Here is a 26,272-nt window from a genome sequence, read left to right on the forward strand (position 1 = left end):
AGAGAAGGGCAGGGCTCTCCCATTGACTTCTACATGTATGCTTTAAGAGCTTTGGCATGATGGAATAAGAAGTTAGTCTGCAGATTTTGAAAGGAAGCTTAAAAATGTGTGTCCTGGTTTATGGCTTGCATGTCATCTGTTGTGTTGCTTAAGCAGCTGGAAAAGGTATCAGCTATTTAAATCTAAATTCAAAACTTTTGATTGAAAATCCATGTTTGTTTTCTTTTCTTGTACCAATTGAAGTCCCTTTCTGTGTGTAACAGAAGGTATTGTATCTCTTCCATAGAGCATGGTGATTTTAGTTCTCACTTCTTTCAAACTCACTTTGCAAAGCTGAGGGTTGCCCAGCTTTTAAAAGGCTGTGGCAAAAGAACTGAAAATACTCAGATAATCACTGTATTTTTGCCTGAGGGTTGCATTAGGGAGGTAATGTTATAGGACTGCAAGGCTTGGTCTTCTGCAGGTAACCACAGAAAGCAGAGGCTGCTTGCCTCGAGTCAGTGCGTGTTGGTGGAAGTGCATCCTCCCTGCGTGGGGACAGAGGTTACACCTTGAAATGAAGCAGCTGCTGTGGTCCTGGTGTGTCTTGTTCAGTGCCCTTTTCCCAGCACTCAGCAGTAATGGACAGCTGAGAAGGACAGGCTCTTCTGAATAAACCCTTTAGTGTTGTGTTTCTTGTTACTTCTCAAAATGGAAGCATAAAACTGCCATTAAACCATTTTTGTTTTCTGTTTTGGTGCTGCATATAACCTGCCAGCTCTGGGCTTGATGCTTTGAATATTGAAATACTTTGAGTATCTACTTCCAGTGCCCATCTTGCTCTTGATTATAGCCTGTAATTGCATTTTTTGAGTAGATAAATGTCATTTCTTCCATTTATTTGTATGAAAATTGGCTTGTTATTTAATGTTGGTGACTCCTAACTTGATCTCTTTCACTCAGGAAAAATCACTGTGAATTTTTGAGAAAAGAAAGTCCAACCTCCTCTGCCTTATTCAAATTGCCTGTTTTCTTTCTTAAATTAGGTCTTCCAACTAAGCTGTCACTTATAATTTAAATGTGACAGAGGAGGTGGCTGAGCTGCATTTAGTTTTTTACCTTGAAAAACTGTAGGACAAACCAAAACTATAGCAATGGTTATACTCCAAAGAGTGCAGGAGAAGGACAGGGTAACATCATACCTTTTTCCAAGGCAGGTAACCAGGTGTGCAATAGATGCTGATAGAAGAAATGTACACATAAAAGTACAAAAAGGTAAAAGCTTACTGAATAGGTGACTTGGTACTTAGTCTGCTAGGAAGTGATCTATGCAGGTCACTATACTTCTTAACTCCCTGTACCTTTGTTTTCTCAAGTAATATCTTACAGAAATTATCTACACATCAGATTGAGAGTATTCTGTGTGTAACCCTAGGAGAAAAATGCTGTGAATATACCACTCCTGCTCATTGCACTACTGTGCTATAATGGAGTTAAGCTTTCATGTATTTACCCCTCCTAATCCATATGGACAAAGTTGCAGATAATTGTAGCTATGATATTTTCTGAAAAATCCTTTCCTTAAGATTTTTTCTCCTGAGAGGCCTCAGGAGCAAAATGTAAACAATGATTGTCTGCTGCTGTGGAATGCAACAGGTGGATCTGTGATTGGCCTTACGTGGTGGTTTTTTAATTAATCACAGTCCATCTGTCCGGGCTGTCTCCGTCAGCCACAAGCTTTTGTTATCATTTTTTTTCTGTTCTTAGCCAGCCTTCTAATGAAATCCTTTCTTCTATTCTTTTAGTATAATTTTAATATAATATATATCATAAAATAATAAATCAAGCCTTCTGATAAATGGAATCAACATTCTCATCTCTTCCCTCATCCTGAGACCCCTGCAAACACCATCACAGATAATAACCATTTTTTACAAGAGAATGTAAGTGCTAACTTGCTGCTGTGATGCAGTGCTGTAAGTGCTGTCTTTGATGAGCGGGGATCTCAGGAAGGTGACTAGGCAGATGTAGATATGGAACAGTTTATAGTTTGTCCTTACTAAGCAATTTGTCTCTTAAAGAGATTTTTTTTTGTTTGTCTGTTTAATTTTACCTATCTATATTAGGGAAAAAGTAATTTGCAAATCCCTCCCTTCCCCTTTGAGTTTTGTAAACAATAGACTGGGTTTTAGACTGCCAGTGCCTGCTGATTTATGTGTTCCTGCTGTTCCAGACCCAGTGCCTGGTTTGCCAGACTTCTGGCTCTGTTAGGGCATGTTTTGTATTTAGGAGCTTAATCCATGAACTGACTTGATTTTCGAAGGAGAGAGTTTTGCTTTCCACAGCCAGATCTTGGGCTGGAGCTGATGCCCTACCTGCTGGATTATTAATACCCAGTTCAAAGTGTCCAGTTTATTTTTCATTTCTTCACTTCCCTATTTTCCCTCCTCTTTTAAGTCTTGGTTGTTTATAGAAATATTGAGTTTTGGCGACAAACTCTATTTCTTCTCAGCTACCACCTAAAATAAGATGAAACTTGTTAACAGGAACTGTTACTATATTATTGTAGACATCTGTAATAGTAGAATTTGTAATTTCCCCCCTTTCAACATCTCAACCTCCTATTATTTTAATGTATACTTCCAAGCTGTAAAGGAGCTGTTATAATAAAGGGTGTTTACAGGACTTTGCTGTAGTCTCAGGAAATTCAGAGAGGCTGTTTTGCAGCCTGTCCCAGTCCCCAGCCTCTCTGGAAGCTTTCTTGCATAGTTACTCTAGCTGGGAATTTACAATAGTAGCTCAACACACCAGGGAAAAAACTGACTGGGCTTCATTGGATAAAAGATGAATACTACTTTGTACAAATGTTGTGTTGTTTAGAGTATTTCTTCCCAGTCTCAGACATTTTCAGTAGGTCTTGGTTCTAATTCAGCATATGTGCTTCCCTTTAAAAGCAAACAGGATTGGTTTTATGTTCTTACTGAGAACCCTTTACAGTTTCTGAGGGTGGAAGGCAGAGTGCTGTGTGGGAAGGCAAGAATACATTGATGCTGAAGGGCTCTTTACCTGCACTACATGTTGCTGATTTTTCCTCCCCCTCATTTATCTTCATTCCTGTGTGTTATCCCATACCCATTTTGAGGATTCCTCGGGTTTTTTTGCATATTAACTAAAACCTTGCAGGCTTTGATGGCTGTTCAGTCAGCAAAGCTGATTTCACTCCCTTTAGGGTATCTAGCACTAGGAGATGCACAGTTGGCTTTTCCTCTGTCCCCAAGAAAGTGGGATAGACAGAAAATAAAGTTTGATTGCATTCAAGCTTTGGGGCTGGTTCTAATATCTTTCAGTTTTATTTTCCAACTGTTTGTAATAAAAAAACCTGCTTTAGAAATGATCATCAGCTTGATACAGTTACATGGTAAATAAAACCTGCATCTTCAAACCTGTATATCAGTTTTTGAGGCTTATTGTTTTCTTGGCAGTCTGTAGTGGTACAGTATCTTACAGTGGTTTTTGTGCTTGCCCTCCTGAGATTCAGTGTTTAAGCAGGATACACATGCAGCATAAAAGGCTTTAAAAATAACGAGTTCAGATTATTACAGTGGTGATATCACTGCAACAGGCAAAGAGACATCTGGCTGTGGTCAGATACAGGTGCTCTTGGGTTTTGTATTTTTGTTTTCTCTGACATCTGGATAGTGCAACTCTGAGTTTTCTCTCTCTGAAGAACAAAAACTCACGTCTAATACACATTTCTGCTATGAAAGTCCTTACAAATATAGAAGGCTGGCTTTTCACGTGTAAAGTGACAGGATGAGAGCCACCAAGCAGTTTTTCTTGTACTGTTAAACTCTGTTGAATCATTGCTCTCTGCCCTACAAATCAAGGCTTCTCAACTCCTTCAGCCAGGTGCTGGCTGTTGTCACTGCCTGGGCAGAGTGACAGGTGATGCTCATGATGTCAGTGCTGCTCCTTCTTCTTCAGACTGCATCACACAAGCATGACATTGAGTTAAACATGTTAAAATCTAAATAAACACTTCCATGTTTAGTACCATTTAAATGGGATAGCTTTTTCAAGAAGATGTGAAAAATCTGGACACCTTCCACAAGTGTCATGAATCAGCTACATTTGCTGGCTTTCTCTTACAATCCATTTGGGCAGAATTTCTACTGGTGATGCTGATAATTTTCTAATGTATCCAGCAGACACCTGTTCAAGCAGTGATTGGGGAATAGAATCAAAGCAATCAGAGTGTTCTTTCTTAAATAATTGCATTAAGCATCCACTTAACTGGATAATATTAGATTTATGAAATAAATCTTACAAAATTAAACAGAGTATAAATGAGTGTCAATTGACTACTCTCTTGCCTTCTACATTATCAAAAGGATTTTACACATACTATGGCAACTCAGATTTTTGTTAATGTTAAATACACTGAACAATTTTGGTATTCATTTACACAAAATAATGTCCTAAAACACTATTCACTGTAGAACAGCAGAGTGTGGAAAATATTTTGGTTCAAAATAGTCTTCAGGGCATCTTTTCTTTTGGACATCTCATATTGTTAAAATGAGGAAAGAAGTTTAAAAACATGATGTGAGCAGAGAGTGGAAGTAAAATTTAGCTGTGCCCTCCAGAGGGTACTTTAAAAGTTAATGATTTTTAGAAATAAGCTCTGGAGATTGATTCTAATTTTCTCTGGGTTTTTTTCTGTTAACCTTATTGTGTATGTGTGTGTGTTTGTGTGTGTGTGAATTAAGAATGCAAGCAGACGTGATAATTCTTATTATTTAATAGAATTTTTTTCCTTGTTTTAAAAATACTATAAATTTTGAACAGCTGGTAAAAATATTCGGCCAAAGATTCTTACTGAATTCAGGGTTAGAAATGTTTTTACAATACTTAGTTGAAAAATGTAGTTTGTGGCTAATTGCCCCAGATTTTGAGTGAATGAAAATAAATATCCAAAGACAAGGTCTGAGTTGTGACTTTGTGAAAAGGGAATAGTATGCTTTTCCAGTTTTCCTTGGGCACTTCAGAAATTTGGGTAAATATTTTGACATGACCAGGAAACCTGAGCAACTAAATGAAAGAGTCTTATTTTCTGACCTGAGAAGCATCTTTGTGTAGAAAATTGCTTTTGGAAGTTAAACTCTGAGTAAGAAGAACTTAATAGATAAATTAAGACAAATATGTAAATACATTGGATTTCCCTGAGAACTGCACGAATGTGTCTTGTGAATAGATTTGAATAGAAAAGAATTGGAAGTATGAGTGGGAATTTCATGTTATTGAAAACCAAACTGCTTTGTTTTTTGTCCCTTATCTGTGAAACTGTCATACTGAAAGCAGTGTTATGAGGTAAGGAGAACCTGTGAGAACAAAATATTGTATTGTGGGATAAAGAGGGGGAAAGGAAGCTGAAATACTTGTTTTGACTGCCTGTGTCTCCAACCTTTGTTTTCTAAATGACAAATAAATTACTTCCTATTAAACTGTCAACGGTGTTAATGTTAAGGTGTGGTTGGTTCTGTTTAAAGATTTGTCTAGCTGTGTAAATAAATGGAGACCAGGCCATTCATTTTGATCTATGTGTATATTTAATAAATATTTTAAATACAGGAAATACGGAATTGACCAGTACTTGGCCAGCATGGTCCTTATTATACTCAAGCTTCCTTTTTAAATGACTTTTTCCAGTTATTGAATGTTTATTTGTGTGGGCTTGGCAACAGTGAATGTGAGATAAAGCCTATTTAGATGAGGAAGCAAGTAATTTTTTAAATAAAGACATATTAAGTAAGAAAGATAAACATGATTCTTCAGGATTCAGAGCATTTAAGTTGTTGGTTTAGGAGCTTCTTGTAGCTGCTCAAATACCTGGCTTTGGCAGATTAACTAGTAATTATCAAATATGTTTGACCAGACTAGTTACTTGCCTCCCCCCTTTATAGATGAAGTTTATAGATGAAGGTCCTTTCCCCAGCACTTCAGCTGCTCAGTGGACTCATGTGACTCTTGTCATTGTTCACACCCTGTACAGTACTTCAGAAAAAATTAAGTCCCAAGCAAACAAGCTCTTTCCTCGTGCCTTGTAGTCTGTGCCAACTTAATTTTTGTGTTAGTATTGATGGTAGATAATGAAATATGTGTTGAAAATAGCTAGGTCTGAAAATACCTGTAAATACTCACAAATTCAAGGCAGTAGTCACTGACTGTGCCAAGCACTTACTGGACAGAGGGACAGAAGGTGGATGAAAAATGACCAAGTGTAGGATTGGCCCCTTCTCTTTAAATGAGTGAGGGCTGAATGGAGACTGCTATAGGAATGTGTGAAATTCATTTCCCTAAATGGGAACTTGCTACAGCTGCCTGCTCTCATCACTCGCAGTGCCCTGACGCAGACACTGCTCACCTTTCACAGCTCTGCACTTCCCCTGCCTACAGCAGTCAGGACCACCTCTGCCCCTGAGCTCTGGTGAGCTGTGTGCAGCAGTGCAGACACATCCAAACCAGTTTACAGCTGGGCTGCACCTCCCCAGCCCTGTGTGGGGTTTCCTTTCAGTTGTGGATTTCAAGCTCCTTGGATCTAATGTTTGCTGCTTGCTTGCTTGCTTGTTGTAGTTGTCTTTCTCTTCCTCTAGGAGAACACCCCCAGTGGACCTTGTTTCTTCCCAGTTTATATTGGGGTTAAAAGTGGTATCTTTGTCTTTTATACTTTTCAGTGTAGTATGATGTGTGCTCAGCTCTGTTTCCTTTTCAGAGGTATCTGTTCCCAGGCCACCACTCCCATGATCTCTGGGACATGTCCACCACAGCCCTTGTCTAGAGTGGTTAATGACTTTCCTGAAGGAGTCTGTTAGTTGATTTGGGATTAAAACTGTACTGTTTACAAAGCAGAACACACCTATGCTTTGGGTGTTTCTTTAAACCACTGCTGTGTGGGTGTTCCTAGATAACTTTTGTTTTTTCAATATTCCCCCATGGAGTGGATCACGGAGGGGAGGAGCAGCCTATGCACAGTGTAAGAAGTGCTGACAAATATGGGATATTGTTTTTCCTGAGGCATGGGCCTAAAAACTTGATTTCTTGATGACACTTGTTAAAACCAGTAGAACTACCTGAGTGTGAATGTACACCTTGACCTGAGGTAAATGTGTCAAGGATGGCACCCAATAAAAACAAAGGAAGCAAGTGGCTTATGGTCTGTGCTGTCAAAATTAATATTGTAAAGGTAAAAAACCCCTACATCTGAACTTAAAGCATTTTGCAGTAAAGGCAGTTAAATCTAAATGCATTTAGAGTATCCTGTAATTTCTAGAAGATATTGGAGTATGTAGAAGAAGGAGTGTTGTTTTTTGCCTTCCCAGTAAAAAATACAGTTCAGGGGAGGGTAGATAGAGAATACTCTTGTGAACTGCCTGGCAAATTACTCTGCTTTCCCTGCAATTTTTTTAACTCAATATTTGCCAAAAATTGAAGGATACTCCCTTCTGCTAAATGAGATTTCTCCCCGTTCTTTTCAAGAAATATTTGTATTTGTATTAATTATCCAATGATTGGCTTAATTTTCTAAGCTTTTGATTGTGCATACACATTTATCTTTTAGAGCAGGCAGCTACTTTCAAGGTAGGCTGCTCTTGGGGAACAAAAGCTAAGTCATATATTGTCATTTTTCCTGTCATCCTGAGAACTGTGTAAGTCAATATTTAGAATTTCAAGGCATAGACCTGGATATATATAAGTGGAGCCATGCCAATTTAATAATTAAAGTTGCAGTAAAGTCTGCTTGAAATGTAGGTGAGTCCTCTTCAACACAGAGGAATAACACACAGTGTCTTCCCTCAGCCTACAACACTCAGACCAGAAATGTTTCAAATGTTCAAAATGAATTTATCTTTTCCTGATAAATTGGTGAGCGGAAAGAATTGCTAATGCTGAGATCAAAAAATAGGTCTTTCTTCTATGTATGGCATATGCAACTTTTCTCTCATGAGTCTTATTTAAAGGTAAAAATGAAAAGTAAGTATTAAGTTTTTTTAATTCAAAAGTATTTAAAGGCAATTTCCCTGGGTGTTTGTAGCTGATGAAATCTTGCTCCTGCTTGCTGAATCAATCTGCATCATCATTCAGTGATGCTCAGCAAGGCAAACAAGTTCAGAGGACTCAGTCCTGAAGTTCCAATATACTTTTATATATGGTCAGACCACCATTTCATCATCCTTGATGACTCCTATGCACCTGCTTGCTTTCTTTAACTGTCAGCTTTGAAATTTCATTTCCCCTCAGCAGAACTGCATAATCAGTACTTTCCTTTTACCTCTATCATATTTAGAATAACAGTGAGCCTCAAGCATTCAGGTACCACATGGTGCATTGGGAGAAACCATGCAATAGCTGTCTCTGCTTGGAAGGACTTATCCAAACAAAGATTGAACTTTCTCATGCAACTGATCTGTGAACAGGAAACCTGCTGAGTGTGCTAAGCAGATATACATCATTTTTTCTCATGTGGACTTGACCATAATATGTCCTATACTGTTTGGGGTTTTTTTGTAATACAAGCCAATGAGTCTGTGTGGCTCTGATAGCCATGAAGGTTTGTTCAAAGTTTCATGCTGGTTGAATAAACACTCGGTTGAGAAACTCCAAAGGTAGTTTCAGTATGATGCATTACTTCAAAGGTAGCATGCCAATCTCTTTTGCAAACATTGAGTAATTAAGGGATTGAGTAATTTGAGGTGGGGATTGTGGTCACCAAATCTCCCATCTGTGATGCTAGGCTGCACCTCTCCTACAAATACCAATGGTATATCAAACTCTCTCAGGCAGTTTTAGTACTCATCACACATTTTTTTGTCTTGAGCAACACTCTTTGCTGTTCTGGATCAGTGTTGAGCATGGTTGTTTCTTCTATTTGCATTCTTTATACCTCTTTTCCCTTGGATAAGACCAAGATATAGAAGGTTGTTTTGCTAGAATAGATTGACCAAGACATCCCCTTTTCCCTGATAGTTCCTTTTTCACAGCTGTAAAAGAACAGACAGAACATATGAAGAGCCTAGAAAATTCTACCATGAAAAACTTTGTCCAGAGACCTTTATCCTACCAAGAGAAAGCAGTCTCAAGTGTAGAGGACAGCTGCTGCATTTCTAGGGACTTTTTGAGACCCGTTGTTTAAGGTTCGGGTCAAATTTCCCAGCTATTAAGACTTTATGAATAGGGCTATCTTTTCTAAATATCAAATCTCTAGAATTAAGTCTAATACTTCCAAAGAAACATGTGACCTACATTTTATAAAGGGATTTCCATGGTTCCAGGACATTTTCTAATAGGGATTATTAAAATTGTTGTTCTCAATCTTTTTCATTTCATACCATTTCCATCCCCCCACACCCACCAAGAAGTTTCCTCTGGGTTTGAGCATATCAGCAACATGCTAGAACCCAGAAGGCTGCAACAGGCAAAAAGGAATCCCTAAGATATATGGCCCCTTCCAAACTCACATGAATTAACCTGTACCTGCTGTAATGTTTGCAGGAAGAAAGGTCAGATTAAGCTGGAAAATAATCAAACAACAAATTTTGCTTAACAGCTGCAAGGGTTATAAGACTTGAGGAACATGACTGTCAGAAGTGCTGAGGAACTGCTTCTGCCATTGGCTACCTCTTGAAATTGTTGGTGCTTAGCTCCAGGAATAGCTGGAATCGTAATATATTGTCTTGTGAGCAGTGGCAGGTGGATGGCAGCAATATTTATAAAGAGACCTCTCGCCCTAAACTGTCAGACTGCAGAAGGAAGAGTGTTAAATTCTAATCTCCAATTTACGAGTCTGGCAGCGCACACTATTCACATGGTGTGTGATTTGAATAATGATGCATCTACTCCTGATCTCATTAACCCTGATTTAATCCAGGATCTTATTTCATTAATTCCTGCAAGCTTCCATACAACTGGTTACACAAACAAACAAAGCCCTAAAAGCCCTGTAACGCGGTAATTATCTTTCCCTCTAAATATTTTCATGATCCTTTATTTTTGTCTTGAAAAAAGTCTCAATTTGTCTTTTAAAACAGTGATGCATCTTCAAGAATCTCAATTTTAATTTTACATGCAGTGGAACTCCTGACACTTGCCCTCCCCAGGGTTCAGTGGACTTCCTGCATAACCTTAATAACTATGCTGCAGAGGGTTGAGCAATTGTGTTTGTTCAATAGAGTTTTTGGTGAGAGGTCTGTCAGAAACAATAGGAGTGTCTGTAATTTGCCCTTAACTTTTTATGGCACAGTTCTTCATTCTATAATGCAGAATTATGTGTTTGAAGACATCTGTAGAAATTTGTACAATTTTTCATTACTTGCTAATTGGATAAAAAAATGGCTGTCTGGACCATCACCAAGGGTTTTTAAAGTGTGGTTGAAATGAAAATTTTGAAGTTGTGTGCAGCTGTATTTTATGTATTTTGCATGTTTTTGTGTAGCACAATGACTTCCTTTCAGTTTGTGTGGTTTGTTTTTAGTAGTTGTTTCTTTTTCATTGTACAACATAATTTAGAAAAGATAAATCCTTTCTTAAAAAAAACCTTCCATATGATTTTAAACAGAGAATGCAAGATACTGGGTGAGTCAGTTAATGTTCTCATGAGAAAATCCTGCTGCTAAGGATCATCTGGTTTGTGATAGGGTTTTGCATAAAGGATTTATGTTACTTTGTCTCTCTCTAAACCTGTCTGTGTTACAGAGATAGCTTATCTGCTTATCTAGCATGTTACAATTTGTGATAATGTCTCCCAGCACTTTTTTTCCTTAAGACTGTATGTTGTTGATTTTTTTCTGTATTGGTCATCTCTTCAAATTGGTATGGTTGTGAGAAGGAACATAAATACAACAGAATTTTCATATATATATATATATATGTGCTAATATGCAGAGGGTTTTTTTTATACTATCAGCAGAAATATTTTTGCTACATGAAATATCCATTTTTGAATGTCTAAAACTGTAGTCTGTTACATTTTTTAATAAGGCCTCTTGTCTATGGGGAGAAACTCTTATCATGCTAAATTCTGGTGTATCTCTCTACTCAAAGAAATGAGGAATGACATTGCACTTTCAAGCAAAGTTAACAATGCTTCTAATAGCAGAGTGAAAATGGAACCTTCATGAGAAGAAATTTATTTTTGTTTGAAACTGCTTGAGTAATTTAATTCTGCTGGAGCTGAATTTAAGCTCTGGGGAGAGGATGGCTGAGAAGCACCTTTAGTGCCTCCCCACAGTCCCTCCCTGCAGTATCCAAGGATGCAGGGAGGAGCACACCAGTGTTCCTGAGCACCTGCTGAGATGTGTGTGTGTGATGAGAGCACTGGGCAGCTGAAATGCACACAGATGTAATGTGCTATTGGCAGACTCAAGTGAAAGGCAGGAGTTCCAGTGGATAAAAGCCTAGCTGGCCATCCATTGTCATGAAGGTTATAGAAGTAGGGAAAGAAAATGCCAGTTAGAGAGTTGGGTTGTGGAGCATCTTCCCCATGGCAGTCCCTGCTGCAGCAGTGCCTTCTGCCCTTAATCCCATTGCTCACATGTGTTGCTAAATAGGTAAAACAAAACAAATTTCCAGCCCCAGATTAAAACTGGGAAGGAGTGTGTGCTGCAGGGGTTCATGGGGAGACAACTCCCCAGCAGTATGAAATGAGGAAGTTGCTTCCAGTTCATCTGCATGTTGAGAGACCTGCTGCAGGCATAGAGTGTGATTCTCTGGGAGGTTTCTGAAATGCAAAGTCTGTGTCAACTCTGCAACTTGCCCGCTCTAAATCTTAGTGTCTTTGGGTCATCATCTCTCAAGTGTCTCACACATGGATGGTGTGTCCCTCTGTTTTGATGACAAGGTGACAGGTTTGGTTTTCCTCACCCTTTTAATAAATTTTTAACAAACTTCTGCTTTTGTATTTCTCACCTACTTTGGGTAACCTGCGCAGAAAGATCAACAAATGTACTTGCTGTTTTTCAAAGTCTTCCTTAGAGGTGTCTTGTCACAGTGTGTACAAAATGCTAAGTGCTCATGCACCCGGCCTGTGCCAATCACTTCTGCTTCTTCGTGCTTCCTGCCATCTGCTGTGTCTGCTCATCAGTTATGCTTTGCTTACACCTACGTTGGGAGGCCTCAGAGAGAGGTACTGTCATTTGAAAAAAAATGGGTCAGGCTTGGAGTGGCATCCAGCACCCAGCACACCATGATTTTCCTATTTCCCTTCCTTATTGCTCTAATTATAATTTTCAGTCTTGGTCTGTTAAGTGCATTAAGATGTAATGTATTGCTTCTTCTGGTGGTAGGGAAGCTGATCACTGATGTAGCCAAGCATGTCTCCAAAACCCAAACCACAATGTGCAGAGGGTGTATCCTTTGTTCTTCCTGGCTTTCTCTGAGACAGGTGGTGTTTTGTGATTCTTTGTTTTAAAATGTGCTCTCTACATTTCTTACTGTTGTATTCCTTGCTGTTTCTCATAATCTCCATCTCCCTTCCCCCTCCACTCCTTGTGTTTCTTTAATCATGTTTCTTTAATCTTTTCTTTTCTAGTAATTAAAAAAACCCCACAGTAAACTAATTGGTATAGGTAAACATGAGCTGTCTCCTTTTGAACTGAAGAACAAAGTCTGAGGCTAAAGGATTTAACAAGGCTTTTCTGGAGCTGAGTGAATGCAAAAACACACACTTATGTTCACAGACAAGCAGAGCTGAAAGATTGCACAAGACAACAAATCTGAGAGTTTTCTTAATTTTATTATGAAGCAGGCACTCATCTCTCTAGAAGTACAAGGCTTTCTACAAGTGTAAGAGTGTAAATCCTATCCAGAAGATCTTTACTTATCAGAAGGATGTAAAAAAGATGTAACAAATAACATAAATCTGCATCAAAAAAGGAAGGATGTGGAGATTCTTTAAAAGAGGAGTTTGAGTATGCTTTAGAGTTCTGGTCACTGATGAGTAGAAGAGGAACAAAATATTTAGGATTGGCACAGTGTGGCCTCCTGTGTTATGGAGGACTTTGTAGCTTGGGCATCTCTGGCTGGGATAAACAGGAGAGTTCAGACACAGACATCACAGAGAAGTACCAGCAGTTTAAGCAGGAGCAGGCTGCACTGTGCCTTCAGTGCCCACTGCTTTCGTGGTTAATGTAGAATACACTGGATGTAGGAGTTATTTTTTTTTTCATAACTGCTGGTTTGCCACTTCATAATAAATTTGCATGTTGCCACTTGTTTGTATTAAATCTGACCTATTAATTTTTTACATTGGTGTTTTTAATTTTCCCACTATTGTCTCAAATGTCTGAGGGATGACCTTTGTTATAAGTAAAGTTTATAAATAAAATTAATACCAAAATGAGTATTTAATGTCCAAAGAACAACGTGCATGACAGATGGGCTGTAGAAGCCTTTACCTATGGTAGTGTAATGAATTCATGTAATGAATTTAGGTGTACAGTAGGCAGGGGAGCAGAGTCCAGGAAGCTTTGCAGTGTTTGTAAGGCCTTTCCATCTGAGAAGCAAGGGTGGCACTATGGGCTTACCTGAGGAGCCATGAAAGCAGCACTTCTGGCTGTTCAAGGCTTTATCTGTGCTGGGAGGGAGCAAATCCGTGCATCTGTTTTATGTAACACAGAAAGAAAAACAAAGGAGGGTAAAGCAGGTCAGAGTCCTCATCCTTAAGGTACCTGTTCTGCTGGAGTAGATATGCTGTTCAGTATGTAAAACTTGGTGAGCAAATAACATTTTCTCTGTCAAGCCGTACATTAGATAGCAGTCATGTGAGCCACAGAAATAGAATTGATTTTAAAGGCCAGATACAGAAACTAAAGAGAGGTTTAGCAGGCTGTGGTTAGAGAACTAGGCAGTACTGGCACAAACCAGGAGGCTCATGAACTGCAACTCTTTTTTTTTTTTTTTTTTCTGTGTCACATGCCTGACAGCTGGGAACATGTTTCCTATAAACTTGGGATAAGCTGATAGTGAAAAAGGAGAGAGGATGTGCAATCCTGCAGCAGTGAAACGAGCATAGCTTTTGTCATGAGCTCAGAGGATGTGTGCCATAGCAGTTTGGGATCTGTGCCTCTATTAGAAGCTGGGGGTCACTGCTACAAAGCACAATCTCCAACCATCCTTCCCCCTCTGCTTGGTGACAGAGCCACTGGTGAGTGTCTCCTGTCACAAGCAGCTGATGGGGAGGTCTCAGTCTTGATCACGGTGCTTGAAGGTCCCAATCCTCCCTCTGTGTCTTGGACCTGGTATTGCCCTAGAAATGAGAAACTAAAAGCTAGTGATGCAGAACCCCGGAAAATAAAAGCTAGATGGTTTCTTATTTCACCCTGAAATGTCACTTTGCTTTTTACAAAATGTAAAGCTCATGCTATGAAAATATACTGGATTTTAGTGAAGGCAACATCTTTCTCGTTGAAAAAAATTTTTGTCTTGATTCTAGTTCAGTTGCTGGGAATGTTTATTCCAGCCTTGCTTCAGGATACATTGTTTATTTATATTAGAACTACAAGATTCTTGAAAATCAGAGTCACATTTCTAACTAAGGACATTTGTAATTATTCAATAGCTCTTAACTAGTTTTAGTGAAAATGTGGCAAGAAATTACTTAGGAGGACTAAATATCAAAATGATGTACTGTGCAGCAGAGTTTTATTTTGAGGCATTTAATAATTGAATGATTGAACTTATTATATATTGTTTGATGTTACAGACAATGTCTGCAGGAAATCAAGGTGGCAGTTGTCTCTTGGAATGTAAAGTATGGTCTTTGAGAAAAGGGATTGAAGGAACAGCATTCTGTATCTCAGAGGGCTCAAAGTGCTCCTGACATTTCCATTGTCATCTTTTGATAATTAAATGTGTTGACTTGTTTCCTCTTTGCTGTGTATGATTCCAGGCTCTTATTTCTGCTCCCATATTTGGCTTTAAGCAGGGCACATGCTACAGATTTTAGAATTGTGAAAGACTCATTATTTCTCAGCTTTCAACTCTTTCGTTATGCATGTGTCTTGTTTTCAAAAGCTTTGATTTTGATTAAACCTCTTGCTCCCAGGATGCAAGACCTGTTGTTCCCTTCGTATGGAAAACACAGATAAATCACCTTATAGTCTGATAGTGATTCTTCTCATAATTTTTCATGGCTCTCAACAGTTTTGAGGAATGAAGTGTTGGCTTTAGGATTTTGTACCTGCAGCAGTACAAAAAAGCATTTTGTTGCATTTAGAGTCATGGAAAAGGTTGCAGGAATTTCCTCAAATGTTTTCAGCTGAATTTCCTGTAAAGGTCAGAACTGCTATAGTAAAAAAACTTGAAACTTTGGTGTAGTGAAAATGGCAGAAATTCTTGTACTTTCCTAACTGTAACTTTTATGGCTGACCTAATTCAAGCATTTGCTCTAACTTCAAGGAAGCTTTTTGATAGAGGGGCGGAAACTTCATCATGTAAAGGCAGTAAATAGAAGAAACTTGTACCTTGAAATGTAATAAATGATTCAATTCTGAGAAAAAAACCTAGGTCTTGCACACAGCAGTAGAAAAAGTATGTTTTCACTTTGAAAGCTGTTAACTGTTCTTTTTGCCTCTCTTCAGAGTGACAAAGCATGTGTCATTCCAGTGAGTAACAGTTTTTTACTCTCAAAAGATAAGGTGCTTAATTTATAAATTTTAATTGTGTTTAATTTATACATTTTATATGTCAGAATAGCCATTTACTAGGGTGCAGGTATACTTAAATATATTATATTTTCCTATGTGGTGTACTTTCATCACACTATGTAATTTGTTGTTATTTGAAGTTTTGTCACGTTGTAGAGCTGATGAGCTTAGGGATAACATCTTTCAAATTTCCTGAGGCTTATACTGATGTAGGATAGGATTAGAGAAGATCAAAATAAAAACAGCTCAGTTATTGTTTAGGATTTTGTGTTTCTTTGGAGGAAATATATTTCAAAGTTTGCTAGAAGAAAAGAATCTTTTCACAGTGGATTGGCTGTTGATATCTATGCAATATATAGATATCTGTGTTGATATCTATGCAATCTTGTTGAATCCTAGTTATAAAAAAGTGGTATTTTTTATGCATTAAAAGGGTGTACAAATTTTAAGGGCCTTTGTACCCTCATAACATCTTTGAAATCATAATATTTCATGGAATGAAGCCTAGTTTATTTTTAAAGTTCACAATTACTTTTTTTCAGCATTTCTCAGACTGAGGATGCTTCTTCCGAGTAAGAACTGCTTATCATATTGGAATCACACTGAAACCCACGTAGATGGGAGGTGGAAGCTGTCTTAAAATTCTGACATCAAAAGAGCATCTTTTAGGTTTAGTGGTTGAAATGCAAGGTTACTTACTTAAGGGTTGGGTTCCTGAGGCATAGCGTCTTGAAAATGATCTGCTATTAACCTGAACCTGCAGTTATCTCTGTGTGGGCTAGGAAAGAAGTGCATCATTTAGATCCATGAAATTTATACCGGGCAGGGCTCCAAAACCAAGAACCAAATATTCCCAAAGATAAGGTTTAGAGATATTTTTGAAGCTGTTGGCACTGTGAAAGCCTACCTCTTTGCAAATGGGTTGTGTGAGCGAGACAGCTGCTCATTCTGCAGAAACATTGCACAGGAACTGAGAGATGAGCACTGCACTCAGGATCCCTCTGAGCTCCTTCTCCTGAGGCTCTGTGTGGGGTTTCCATTGACATCTGTCTTGTGAACTTTATTCTGGGAGAGGCTCTCAAGGTCACCAAGCCTGTTCCAGGTATTGTCACCACAGGGATTGCTGGTGAAGGTTCTCACACTGTGTCCCTTGGAGGAGACCCAGTGCAGATGTCTGGCTGTACCAGTCCCCCCACCCCGCTCCACCCAAGGGCAGATGGGCCCACTGTGAGTGGTGGTTCTGTCTGATCAGGGTGTGACTATATCTGCTGTAGTCAGAATAAAAACCAGAAACCAGCACAAAAGCCTTGGTCAGGAGGTGCATTGCAGTCCTTGCTGGGCAGGCAGCAGGTTGATCTTTTCCCAGTACTTTTGGGTTGATCTTTTCCCAGTATTTGTTGATATTTTCCCAGTATAATGTAGTCCAATATCTTACCTGTCTAGTTTCTCCTCTCCTTTATTACACAAGCTTATTTTTCAAGACACAGCAGTTCATGAACTTGAAACTGGGCTATTAGTTTCTGTTCATCCTCCTTTAGCATTTAGATTCAGCTGTTCTTCAGCTACTTATGGCAGATTGAGGACTTCAATCCTAACTGGAAGTTTGCTTCCTACTTTTTTGTGTACATGGGATTTCTTTTGAAAAAATAATATCTGTAAACTTCAACTTGAAATCAGAACTGGAAACAGATTTTGTCATACACTGGGGAAAGTTCCCACAAGCCACCTCTGATATGCATGGGCTTGCAAGCTCATGTGCCTACTCTTTCCTCATGTGGTAGACTTCAACTCCTTGCAGATCTGGAAGGACTGGGTTACACAGAGAGATTTCTATAACTATTGCTGATAAAGCACCAAGCTTTTAGGGCCATTGTAGTTCATTTACCAAATATGCCATGTTCAATATACTTTTTGCAGTAAAATAAAGTGACCCTTAAAATAAAAATAAAAATAAAGTTACTTGGTATATTTCTTTCACCAGAGTTGTTTATGGTTGTTTTCACTTCATTTTTCAAGAATAAATGCAATTTTGAGTAAGGCATTATGGTATTTTAGAGTAATAATCTATTTTTTTCAGCAGGTTAGAGTGGGGATAGATGTAAAAGACTATGTCAATATTTCTGAATTTAATAACACCAAGGGTCCCTATGGCCTGAGGTTAAGGGTGCCTGGCTCAGTTTGAGCCACAGCTGAAGAAAAGTTCTAAAATCCTGAATTCCCCAAGAGTGAGCACTACAGAAGAGAAGACAGCAAGGAGGCAGGAGCAACATCCCAGAGAGAGGAGAGGGGCTGTAATACTGGCACTAGTGTTTGCTGCAGACTACAGTGGTGAGGCTGCTGGAGGCTGGGACATTTGTTAGGATTTGTTTATAAGTTTTTAGTCTTATGCTGTAGACTGAGACCAGGAATTGCAAAGATGTGCAAAGGTTTTAAAGCTGACATTGCCTACTGCAGAATGCGTCCTAAGCCACTTAGATATGGGCTTCCCATAGCCTATTGCTAAGTATGAATATGTTTCTGAGAAAATTTTAGCTCAGTATGGCTGGATTGATCTTTACTTGGTTTGTGTTTCATTATTTAGACAATTCTCCACTTTTTCATTCAACTCCCTCCAGGGCTTGTAATTTCAGGTTGCTGGGGTTGATCATGTCTGATATTCTGGGCAGTAGCTATGAAAGATTATGGCCCTTCTCATGAGCATCAAAGGCAACAGCCATGAAAAGTAGCTCAAACAAGTGTTAGAGGGGCACACAAAAAAAGAAGTCCTTGGACAATTTTAGTGACTGCAAGGTGCCAAACCTTCTGTATGAATTTTGGCTTAGTGGACACTCAGCACACATGTGTCTTTCTTCTTTACACCAATAGTGGATGAGAAGGTAGTGCAAGACTCCCCACCCTACAAACAAACGACAGTGTTAGGGAGTTGTCTTGTATTCCTTTGCTTTTTTCAAGACCCAAACAAGGCTTTCTCAAAAAGTTGTCAGCAGCAGCAAAGGGACCAGTGTCATTCAACTGGAGACTAAAGGGTACAGCATTGTTTTCTGTTATAGCAGACAATTTTCTCTGTCAGTTTTGAAGTTGTAAAAGGATTTTTACAGTTAAAAATAGTCTACTGCTCTTTCAGAATTTGTGAGTAGAGGATTTAATTACATTCTGACTTAAAGAATGAGAAATAACACAGTTATCACACACAGGAAGTAAGTTCTGGCAGGATGGGGTCTTCCGTAGGATGTTGTCTTGTGCTCTTGTTCGCCTGAGAATGCTGTTTGACTCACAAATTCTGTTTAAACGGCAGTTAATTTTTAATAGAGTTTGTCACCTAGTTGCAAAATAGATGTAAAGCTCTGGGCGAAGTAATTTATTTACATTTTCATTTTTAAGGCTGTGAAAAAGAAGCTTGTGGAATAATGTACGTGTTAAGTCTAGTCCACTTCTTTTAGAAAGTGATATATTCTTCTAAATGCATACAGTGTTCCTAAATTCTCACATGGTTCACTTTTTTACCAGAACTATGAACAATATTTCTTCTAGCAACAGCAGCATCTATCACTTTCATGCACATATTCACATTTTTTATTTCAGTTATTATGGTTACTCTGAGGAGTTGTCTTTTAGACACTATTTTATCAGTGTGGTGGCAGTAGATAAAGGATTTGCTGTACCTTCCATAGGCAGGAATTTATAGAAGTTTTATCTCTGCTAATGTACTAATAAACAGAAAATGCTTTGGGCAGATGTAGCAGACTGTATTAATGTTGTAGAGCTAACAAGTCAGCTTTGAGATAACAATTGTTTTGGGGAAATAAAAGGTAAAAAAATTTATGAGATTCAAGTTTAAGATGCATCTTCCAGAGAATAACTTAAAAATTCTTGCTTTGCTGTCCACAGATGACAGCTTCAGAAACTTCAAATAGAAATGTGCTTTAGTGCTGATGTCTGATATGCTGAAAATCTAACTAAGATCTACAGTATTTCCTGTGTATGTACAATGCTGTGGGGTGGTGGAGTTGATCCTGCACTGGGATGTAGAAGAGGGCAGTGGATGTAAGAGAGGTGAAAAAGAGGAGGAGAGGTAGTGGTTTTTGTAATGGGAAGAGATCATCCAAAGCCACCACCTGTCTCTAATGCCTGTTTAATGCAGATCTCATCAAATTTGCAGATGATATCAAACTGGGGGAGCAGCTGACATGCTTGAAGGCAGGGCTGCTCTTCAGAGGGCCCCAGACAGGAACATTATGGAATCCAGCAAGGACAAATACCAATTCTTGCCCTGAGAAGGAGGAATACTGGCAGTTCTGTAGAGTGGGATCTGATAAATTTGGGAGCAACTCTGCTGAAAAGGACCTGTGGGTCCTGGTGGGCAGTAACATAAACATGTGCCAGTCTTGTACCCTGGCACCAACACAGTGAACAGCATCCTGAGCTGCATTCATAGCCTGCAGACTGAGGGAAGTGGAAATCCTCCTTTACCTGGCACTCACAAGTGCACATCCAGAATACAGCATCCCATTTTGTAGATGGGATGAGAATTTTGCATAAAGGGAAGATATTGATGAGCCAGACAAGTTCTGTACCTCTGGAAGCTGGAGCACATGCTCCCTAAGGAGATGCTAAGGGAGGTGTGGGCTTATTCAGCCTGAAAACGGGGTTTTGGGGAGACCTTCTGCTGCATAAAAATTGTTATCCAGGAGATAAACCCACACCCTCCACAGTGATGCTGGGTGGGCAGGACAGGAGAGAGCAGATGGGACTTGAGAAGAAAGTTCTGGGCAAGATATAAGGAAAATCTTTGTCACTTTAAGTCAGTCAAGCAGTGGGTTTCTGCAGCCTCTGTCCTTTGAGGTTTTCAAAACCCAGCTGCTCAAACAGCCTTGAACAGCCTGCTCACCTCCACTCAAGGTGACCCTGCTTTGGCCTGAATTGGAGTACGGACCTTCCGAGTTCTCTCTCAGCCTGAGTGGCTCTGTGGCTCTAGGACAAAGATTGGAGCCAAAACTCTTTTTTTTCCTTATATTTTGGGACTGGTTATAAGCAAATGGTTCAGCCTCTGTAGTGTGTCAGTTACCTGTCTAGAAAGTGGAGGTAATGCTGTTTGTTTTCTTCAGGGGTGTTTCAGTATAAGATACATGAAAGGTGATGATATTTTGGATGCTTTGTCAAAGTGGGTATGGACAGCAGCACAGTTAGGCTTTTAAAGTCTGCATAAGAAGCTGATAGTGAGGGTACTGTGCATCTCTAGCAGTAACTGTGAAGCTGTTTTCTGTGGATTTACTTTCATGAAACCCCACCATATATATTTTCAATATACATTGTCAATCCCCTTAAAAGGTAGTGAGCAGCAAAATGTGTCAGTGTAGGCAACAGCTCTGACAGCAGTCTTGCTATGTGCTTCTGCCAATTATGGTAACATTTGTCATATTTTCCTAGTTAATAGTTTTTTTCCTGCTATGGTGGTTGTTTCTGTGGTCTTCTCATTGGAGGGGAAGCAGACTTAGCTGCCTTTACATCAGGAGCACTGTACTGGTTCTGCCCTGTGTTTCAAATGTACAGCTCACTGCTTGATAAACTGAAACATCTATTTTTTCCCCCTCACACTTTTCAGCTTTGGTGATCTTTACTAAGAGATTTTTAAAGCTATCCTACAAATTTCATGCATAGATAAGGAGTTATTTGAAAAAGAAAAGCAGTAGTGCCCATTGGAAAAGGTTACTGAAAATTGTTATCTTTTTGTGGCATTTCAACTTTGTAAGTGTCTTTGAGGTAACATTAGAGCAGGCAGAGGTATGTACATAGAAGTTTTAAGAAATCTTGGGAGCTTGAGATTTAGAATATTCTGTAATACCATTTTTTAAACTGGTTCTCTTTTTTTCTTTTCCCTCTCTACCTGTCTTCTGCAGGAAATAAAGAAAGACATGAAGAAAGAAAATACTGCCAACAAACCACCAGAGAAGCCAATAAATGAAGTTTCCAATGGAAGCCCTTTACTGTTGTCTGAGACAATTATTAGAACCAACAAAAAAGGTATAGTATATGGACATTAAATGCTGATTAAATTGAGGAGATTGCTAAAGCTTATTAAAGTAAGGAAGTGGCAGCATGGAGGGTTTTACACGGGGATATCATCCTGAATTCACATATTCATGCTTTGTCTGGGCCAGAGAGCTCTAAAAAAGGGAAAAAAAGTGGAAAACATAGAACTTAATGCATTAGTTTCTTGGGAAGTGCCTTTCACTGTCTTTCATTTGAGACTGGAATGTGTGCTCCTCATGTCTGGCTTGACTCCCAATGCAGTTTCCTATGCAGGGTTTTGGGTGGCTAAAATGAAAGCCTCCAAATCTCCTGTGTCATTCCCAAGCTCCCTGCCCTGCTTTCAGAACTATCAGAACAAAACAAAACATTGGAAATATAAAACCTGGATTTTTCTTCAGGTTATGTTTATGCTCCTGTTTGTTTGTAGGAGGACAATTGGGTCTGTGCAAGAGATGCACTGTAATTTTTTCTGGAGGATTCACTCTACAGTTTCTTGCTTGCTGTCTTATATAGAATAATCTGCTGTCATTAATCATTTCTGTAATGTAATTTCCATTTTAGTGTGCCTTCTATACTTTTGGGACTGTTATGGACATTTCCTGTTATGTATTATCAGCCAGCATTTATTTGAGCTGCAGTTTCAGTAGAGGTCTTATACTTGAGGTTTAAGCTGCAAGTGAAGAAGACTTAATAAATTTTGCAATATGTATTGCTTCCTTTAAAATGTGAAGCAGACTAATCTCTACCTCTTTTGCAAGGATTGATATCCTCTGAAGAAAAAGATTGGAAATAAATCTCAGAAAAATTTGTCTTTTGAGCTTGCAGTGTTGTCTTGAATCTAGAGACACATCCAAAATTTCTGCTTTGGGTCATAAGTTTTTCAAGCAACAGCAGAATTAAATTACTAAGAATTATTATTTTTCATGGCTGCTATACAGAACCATATGAGTAGTTGGGAAATTATCTAGGGACCAAGTTTGTTCCATATTGCTTCTGCTGCTATTTGGAGAAAGCTAATAGCTGTGGCAGATACAGAGATTTGTTTCAGTCACAAGGGGATAGCACTCCAAATATGGATCTTAGAGCACTTTCTCCTGCTTTTTCTTCCCTCTGGCTAGAAGCTTTAAAGGATTCAGGAGAGAAAGATTTTTCTGTCCCTAGCTGAAGAATACAAAACCTCATATTTACTGAGATGAGAAAAGCAAAGTCTGATATGAGGATCTGTAAGTTGAGGTAGGGGTTAGGTTTGGAAGCAGTTAGGATGTTATTTCATTGGACTTGGTTGGGGGGGATTGCACTTCTCATGGCCACCTGTACATCGTGTCAGGGTTGGGGCACTGTTCATGTTGGCTGCTTCTCCACAGCCATTTCTGTTTCTGCAGAAAAAGCAGATGCAGGAGGCCATGATCCGGCACCACAGCCAAGGATGCACAGGGCACAAGGCAAGAGAGCTTCCCCTTGTTTTCCTGGGATCAGTTTGAGTATGGTGCCACAGTAGCCTTGTTTAAGTGTGGAGAGTTGAGAAACCCAGTTGCTGCTGGGTTCAAGAATTTTCTAAGATCTGTGTGGCCAGTCTCCTTGTGGAAAGCGTTGCCATATCGTGCTGAAGAGGGAGCCCTAGATGCCATGGGTGCTATTTTCTTCTAGTGTTCTTGTCTTGGGATTTTTATTAAATCCTAACTGAGTCTGTTTACTGATCACACAGTGTGACCTGAGAGACATGTCTCCTTTATAGGAGACAGGGTGTTTGTGTTTGGTTCATTGGTTGGTTTGTTTTCTTTTGTTCTCTTTATTGTTAGGAAGTGAATAGGACAGGGGTGCATCTAGAGGTCTTTGGCCACTGTTCAGCAGTGAAAGTGGTAGGCAGTAATATTTATTTGCTTGGTCAATGTAATCCTGCTGCTTGTACCTTCAGAGCAGATCCAGTGATGTGGGAGTGAAGCATTCTGTGCTGCTGCATTGTTTTTATTACCAAGATGATGAAAATAAGTGCTATTCTACTGCTGTGGTGTTATATTGTGTAGTTTTACTACTGAACTTGGTTGGCCTAATTTAAGTGTCAGCACTTTAGCAAGCATTTACATTTTGAGGAGAGGAATCTTGGCCTCTTGAGCTTCTGGCTTGTAGAAAGTTTTTCCTTGAGAAATATTGACAAGTGTCCAACAGTGGTACTCAAGGAAAATAGCTAAGTTATTTGTAAGAAACATCTAAGTAACTAAGAGGAAAAGAATGAATTTCTCAACTAAAAAGGTATTTAGGATCCAACTTTATATCCTGTTTTCTTCATGCTAATTATTTCTAAGGACTGTATTGAAATTAGGGGTTCTAATAATAAAATCAGTGTAAATTGAAATAAGTGGCTGCATAATATTTATTTGCTGACTGAGGTTAAACCACAACAGTAATGGGTGTTGGATTACACGTGCAGCATAGGAACAAATTAAAGTTGCTGTAACTCCACCAGCAGTAACCTACCTGGATTATTACTTCCATTACATAGCGAGGGTTACAACTGGCTGTACGTCACCATTTGTGAATCACTCAGGTTTTTGTTACAAAGGCCAAGAGGAGATTGAAGGATTTAATTTGTTCTGCTTTTCACTGTGGGCAGTAAAACCAGAATATGTCTCATCCTTTAATGTTTCTTGTTGACCACAGATATTAGTGACCTAATGGAAAAAACCAGTAGCGACCGCTGCTGTGGTGGACATAATTTAGTTTAAGAAATGCTATGAAACTTTTGCTAAATCACTAATTGTTGGCTAAATTGCCACACTTATCTTCCTAGGTCAGGTGTTTTAATATGTATTGCTTTTTCAGATAGCCAGGGCTTTATTTTTTCTGATTTATTGCAGTGACTTATTCAGATTTATGAGTAACTTCCATGTATGTTGGGTAGCTCTGCCTTAGGCTGCCTATTGGCAAACCCTGGTTTATACGTGGCTCATTAAGATGTTGAGATCTGCTCCAGTATGGCAGTGATGGCAATTAACATCCAGGAAATGGAGCATTGTAATTTAGCACTGCAGTGTGTTCATTCTTCACCTCTGAAGGGCTCAGGAAGGGACCCTTTGCTGGAGTGTAGGGATGGGGCTGGGGAAGCATGATGGCCTTGTGCTTTCCCTGGCTGCAGCAGCTCTGGGCTGGTTTGATGGTGCTTCAGGGGCTGCAGTGCCTGCCCTGTCTATTCCCATTTCTAGGGACAAAGGCTGTGGCACTGAGGTACCTGTCTGAAGCTGTAGGAATCTCAGGTGTTGGTTGGCTTGGATATTCCCAGAAACTGGGAGGGATTGTTCTTTTGCTTCTTCCTATAGTTCATAAGTCAAGAAAATCCTTTCCTCACCATAAGTGGGTCTTTGAGTATAACTTTTCCCTGCTTTGGATTTTTTTGTTGGCATATAGAACTATTGTTCTAAAACTTTTATAAATCTGACATTTAAAAAAAAATTAAAAAATATTTTTCTTTTCTATTTAGAATTGGCATTGTTGCACTTTGGTAATAGCAAGATGGGAAAGCCTTTTATTCTCTGAAAACATTTTCAGATTGTTTGAAAAGAGCAAAATTATTGCTATTGTTGCAATTATTTAATAACATAAGAAAATTACAACCAGGTCTTGGAACAGAAAAACACTGAAAGACAACTCTTTTTTTTCCTTAAATGCTTTTCCAACATGGTGAAATTCCATCTCTTTTAAGTTAACTTTCAAAATATAAAACAAGATCTAAAGTTGTGCAACTGTTTCAGATCTGTCACAAATTCAGTATGATCTTCATTCAGGTATAAAGGGACATCATGGAAACTTGCCTTCAATAAGCTTTAAGTGTTAAATAGCTATCACTTATTTTATACTAGTTTTGTTCTGATTTTTGAGTATCTTATTTTTAAGTATCTTATTCATTGTGCTGTTCTGTGTGTCTGGGAACAAGAGTCCACTTGCTTAGATCAAGTTGCAAAACTGGAACTGATAGACTGTATTTTGTAAGTAAACTAACAACAATTGTTATCTGAGTAAACATATTTGAGGCAAAGATATATTGCCTTGTCAAATATATTTGTTTTCTATAAACTGTAATTGCAGGCTGCATTGAGCCAGCAATTCTGGAACAGTTTATCACGTGTTACATGCTCTTAATCAAAGCCAAATACTGAGAGCAAGGAAAGTTTTTTCTAGTTCTCTTGAGAATTATTTAATTTACCTTCCAGCCTACATTTAAATAATAGAGAGCATTTGCATGCAGTGCTAAAAGGGAAGTTTGTGTAAATAGGTTTGATGATATAATAGGTTGAATTTAGGAATAAATAACAAGTCTGTTATACGCAAAACTGAGATTTAAGTCCATTTTTGTAAATTAAAGAAATGGGAAAAGTATTTTGTAAGAAAAATGCTTCATCATTTTGTTCAATAGTTTTTTTTTGCTATTTGGACATAACAAGGCACCCCATTTATTAGAAACACAGGCTGTTGGCTCTCAGCATATGAGTGTGTTGACTCAGTCTTACATTAAATATCTATGTAGGCTATGATTCTGGTAATATTTTTCAAAAGAAAGGGAAACTTCAAAA

At 38.7% G+C, this 26,272-nt stretch overlaps 1 protein-coding gene across 3 annotated transcripts in view; it reads left to right on the forward strand.

Annotated features, from left to right (window-relative positions):
• Positions 1-26,272, forward strand: part of SH3KBP1 (SH3 domain containing kinase binding protein 1) — a 212,250-nt gene that overhangs the window by 57,792 nt on the left and 128,186 nt on the right. For all 3 annotated transcript variants that reach the window (XM_084227169.1, XM_084227170.1, XM_084227171.1), the window contains exon 3: positions 21,575-21,698. In XM_084227169.1, the coding sequence (XP_084083295.1) occupies positions 21,575-21,698 (124 nt within the window). The remainder of the gene's footprint in view (positions 1-21,574; positions 21,699-26,272) is intronic.

Source organism: Fringilla coelebs, assembly GCF_963513975.1.
Source record: "Fringilla coelebs genome assembly, chromosome: 2".
NCBI lineage: Eukaryota > Metazoa > Chordata > Aves > Passeriformes > Fringillidae > Fringilla > Fringilla coelebs.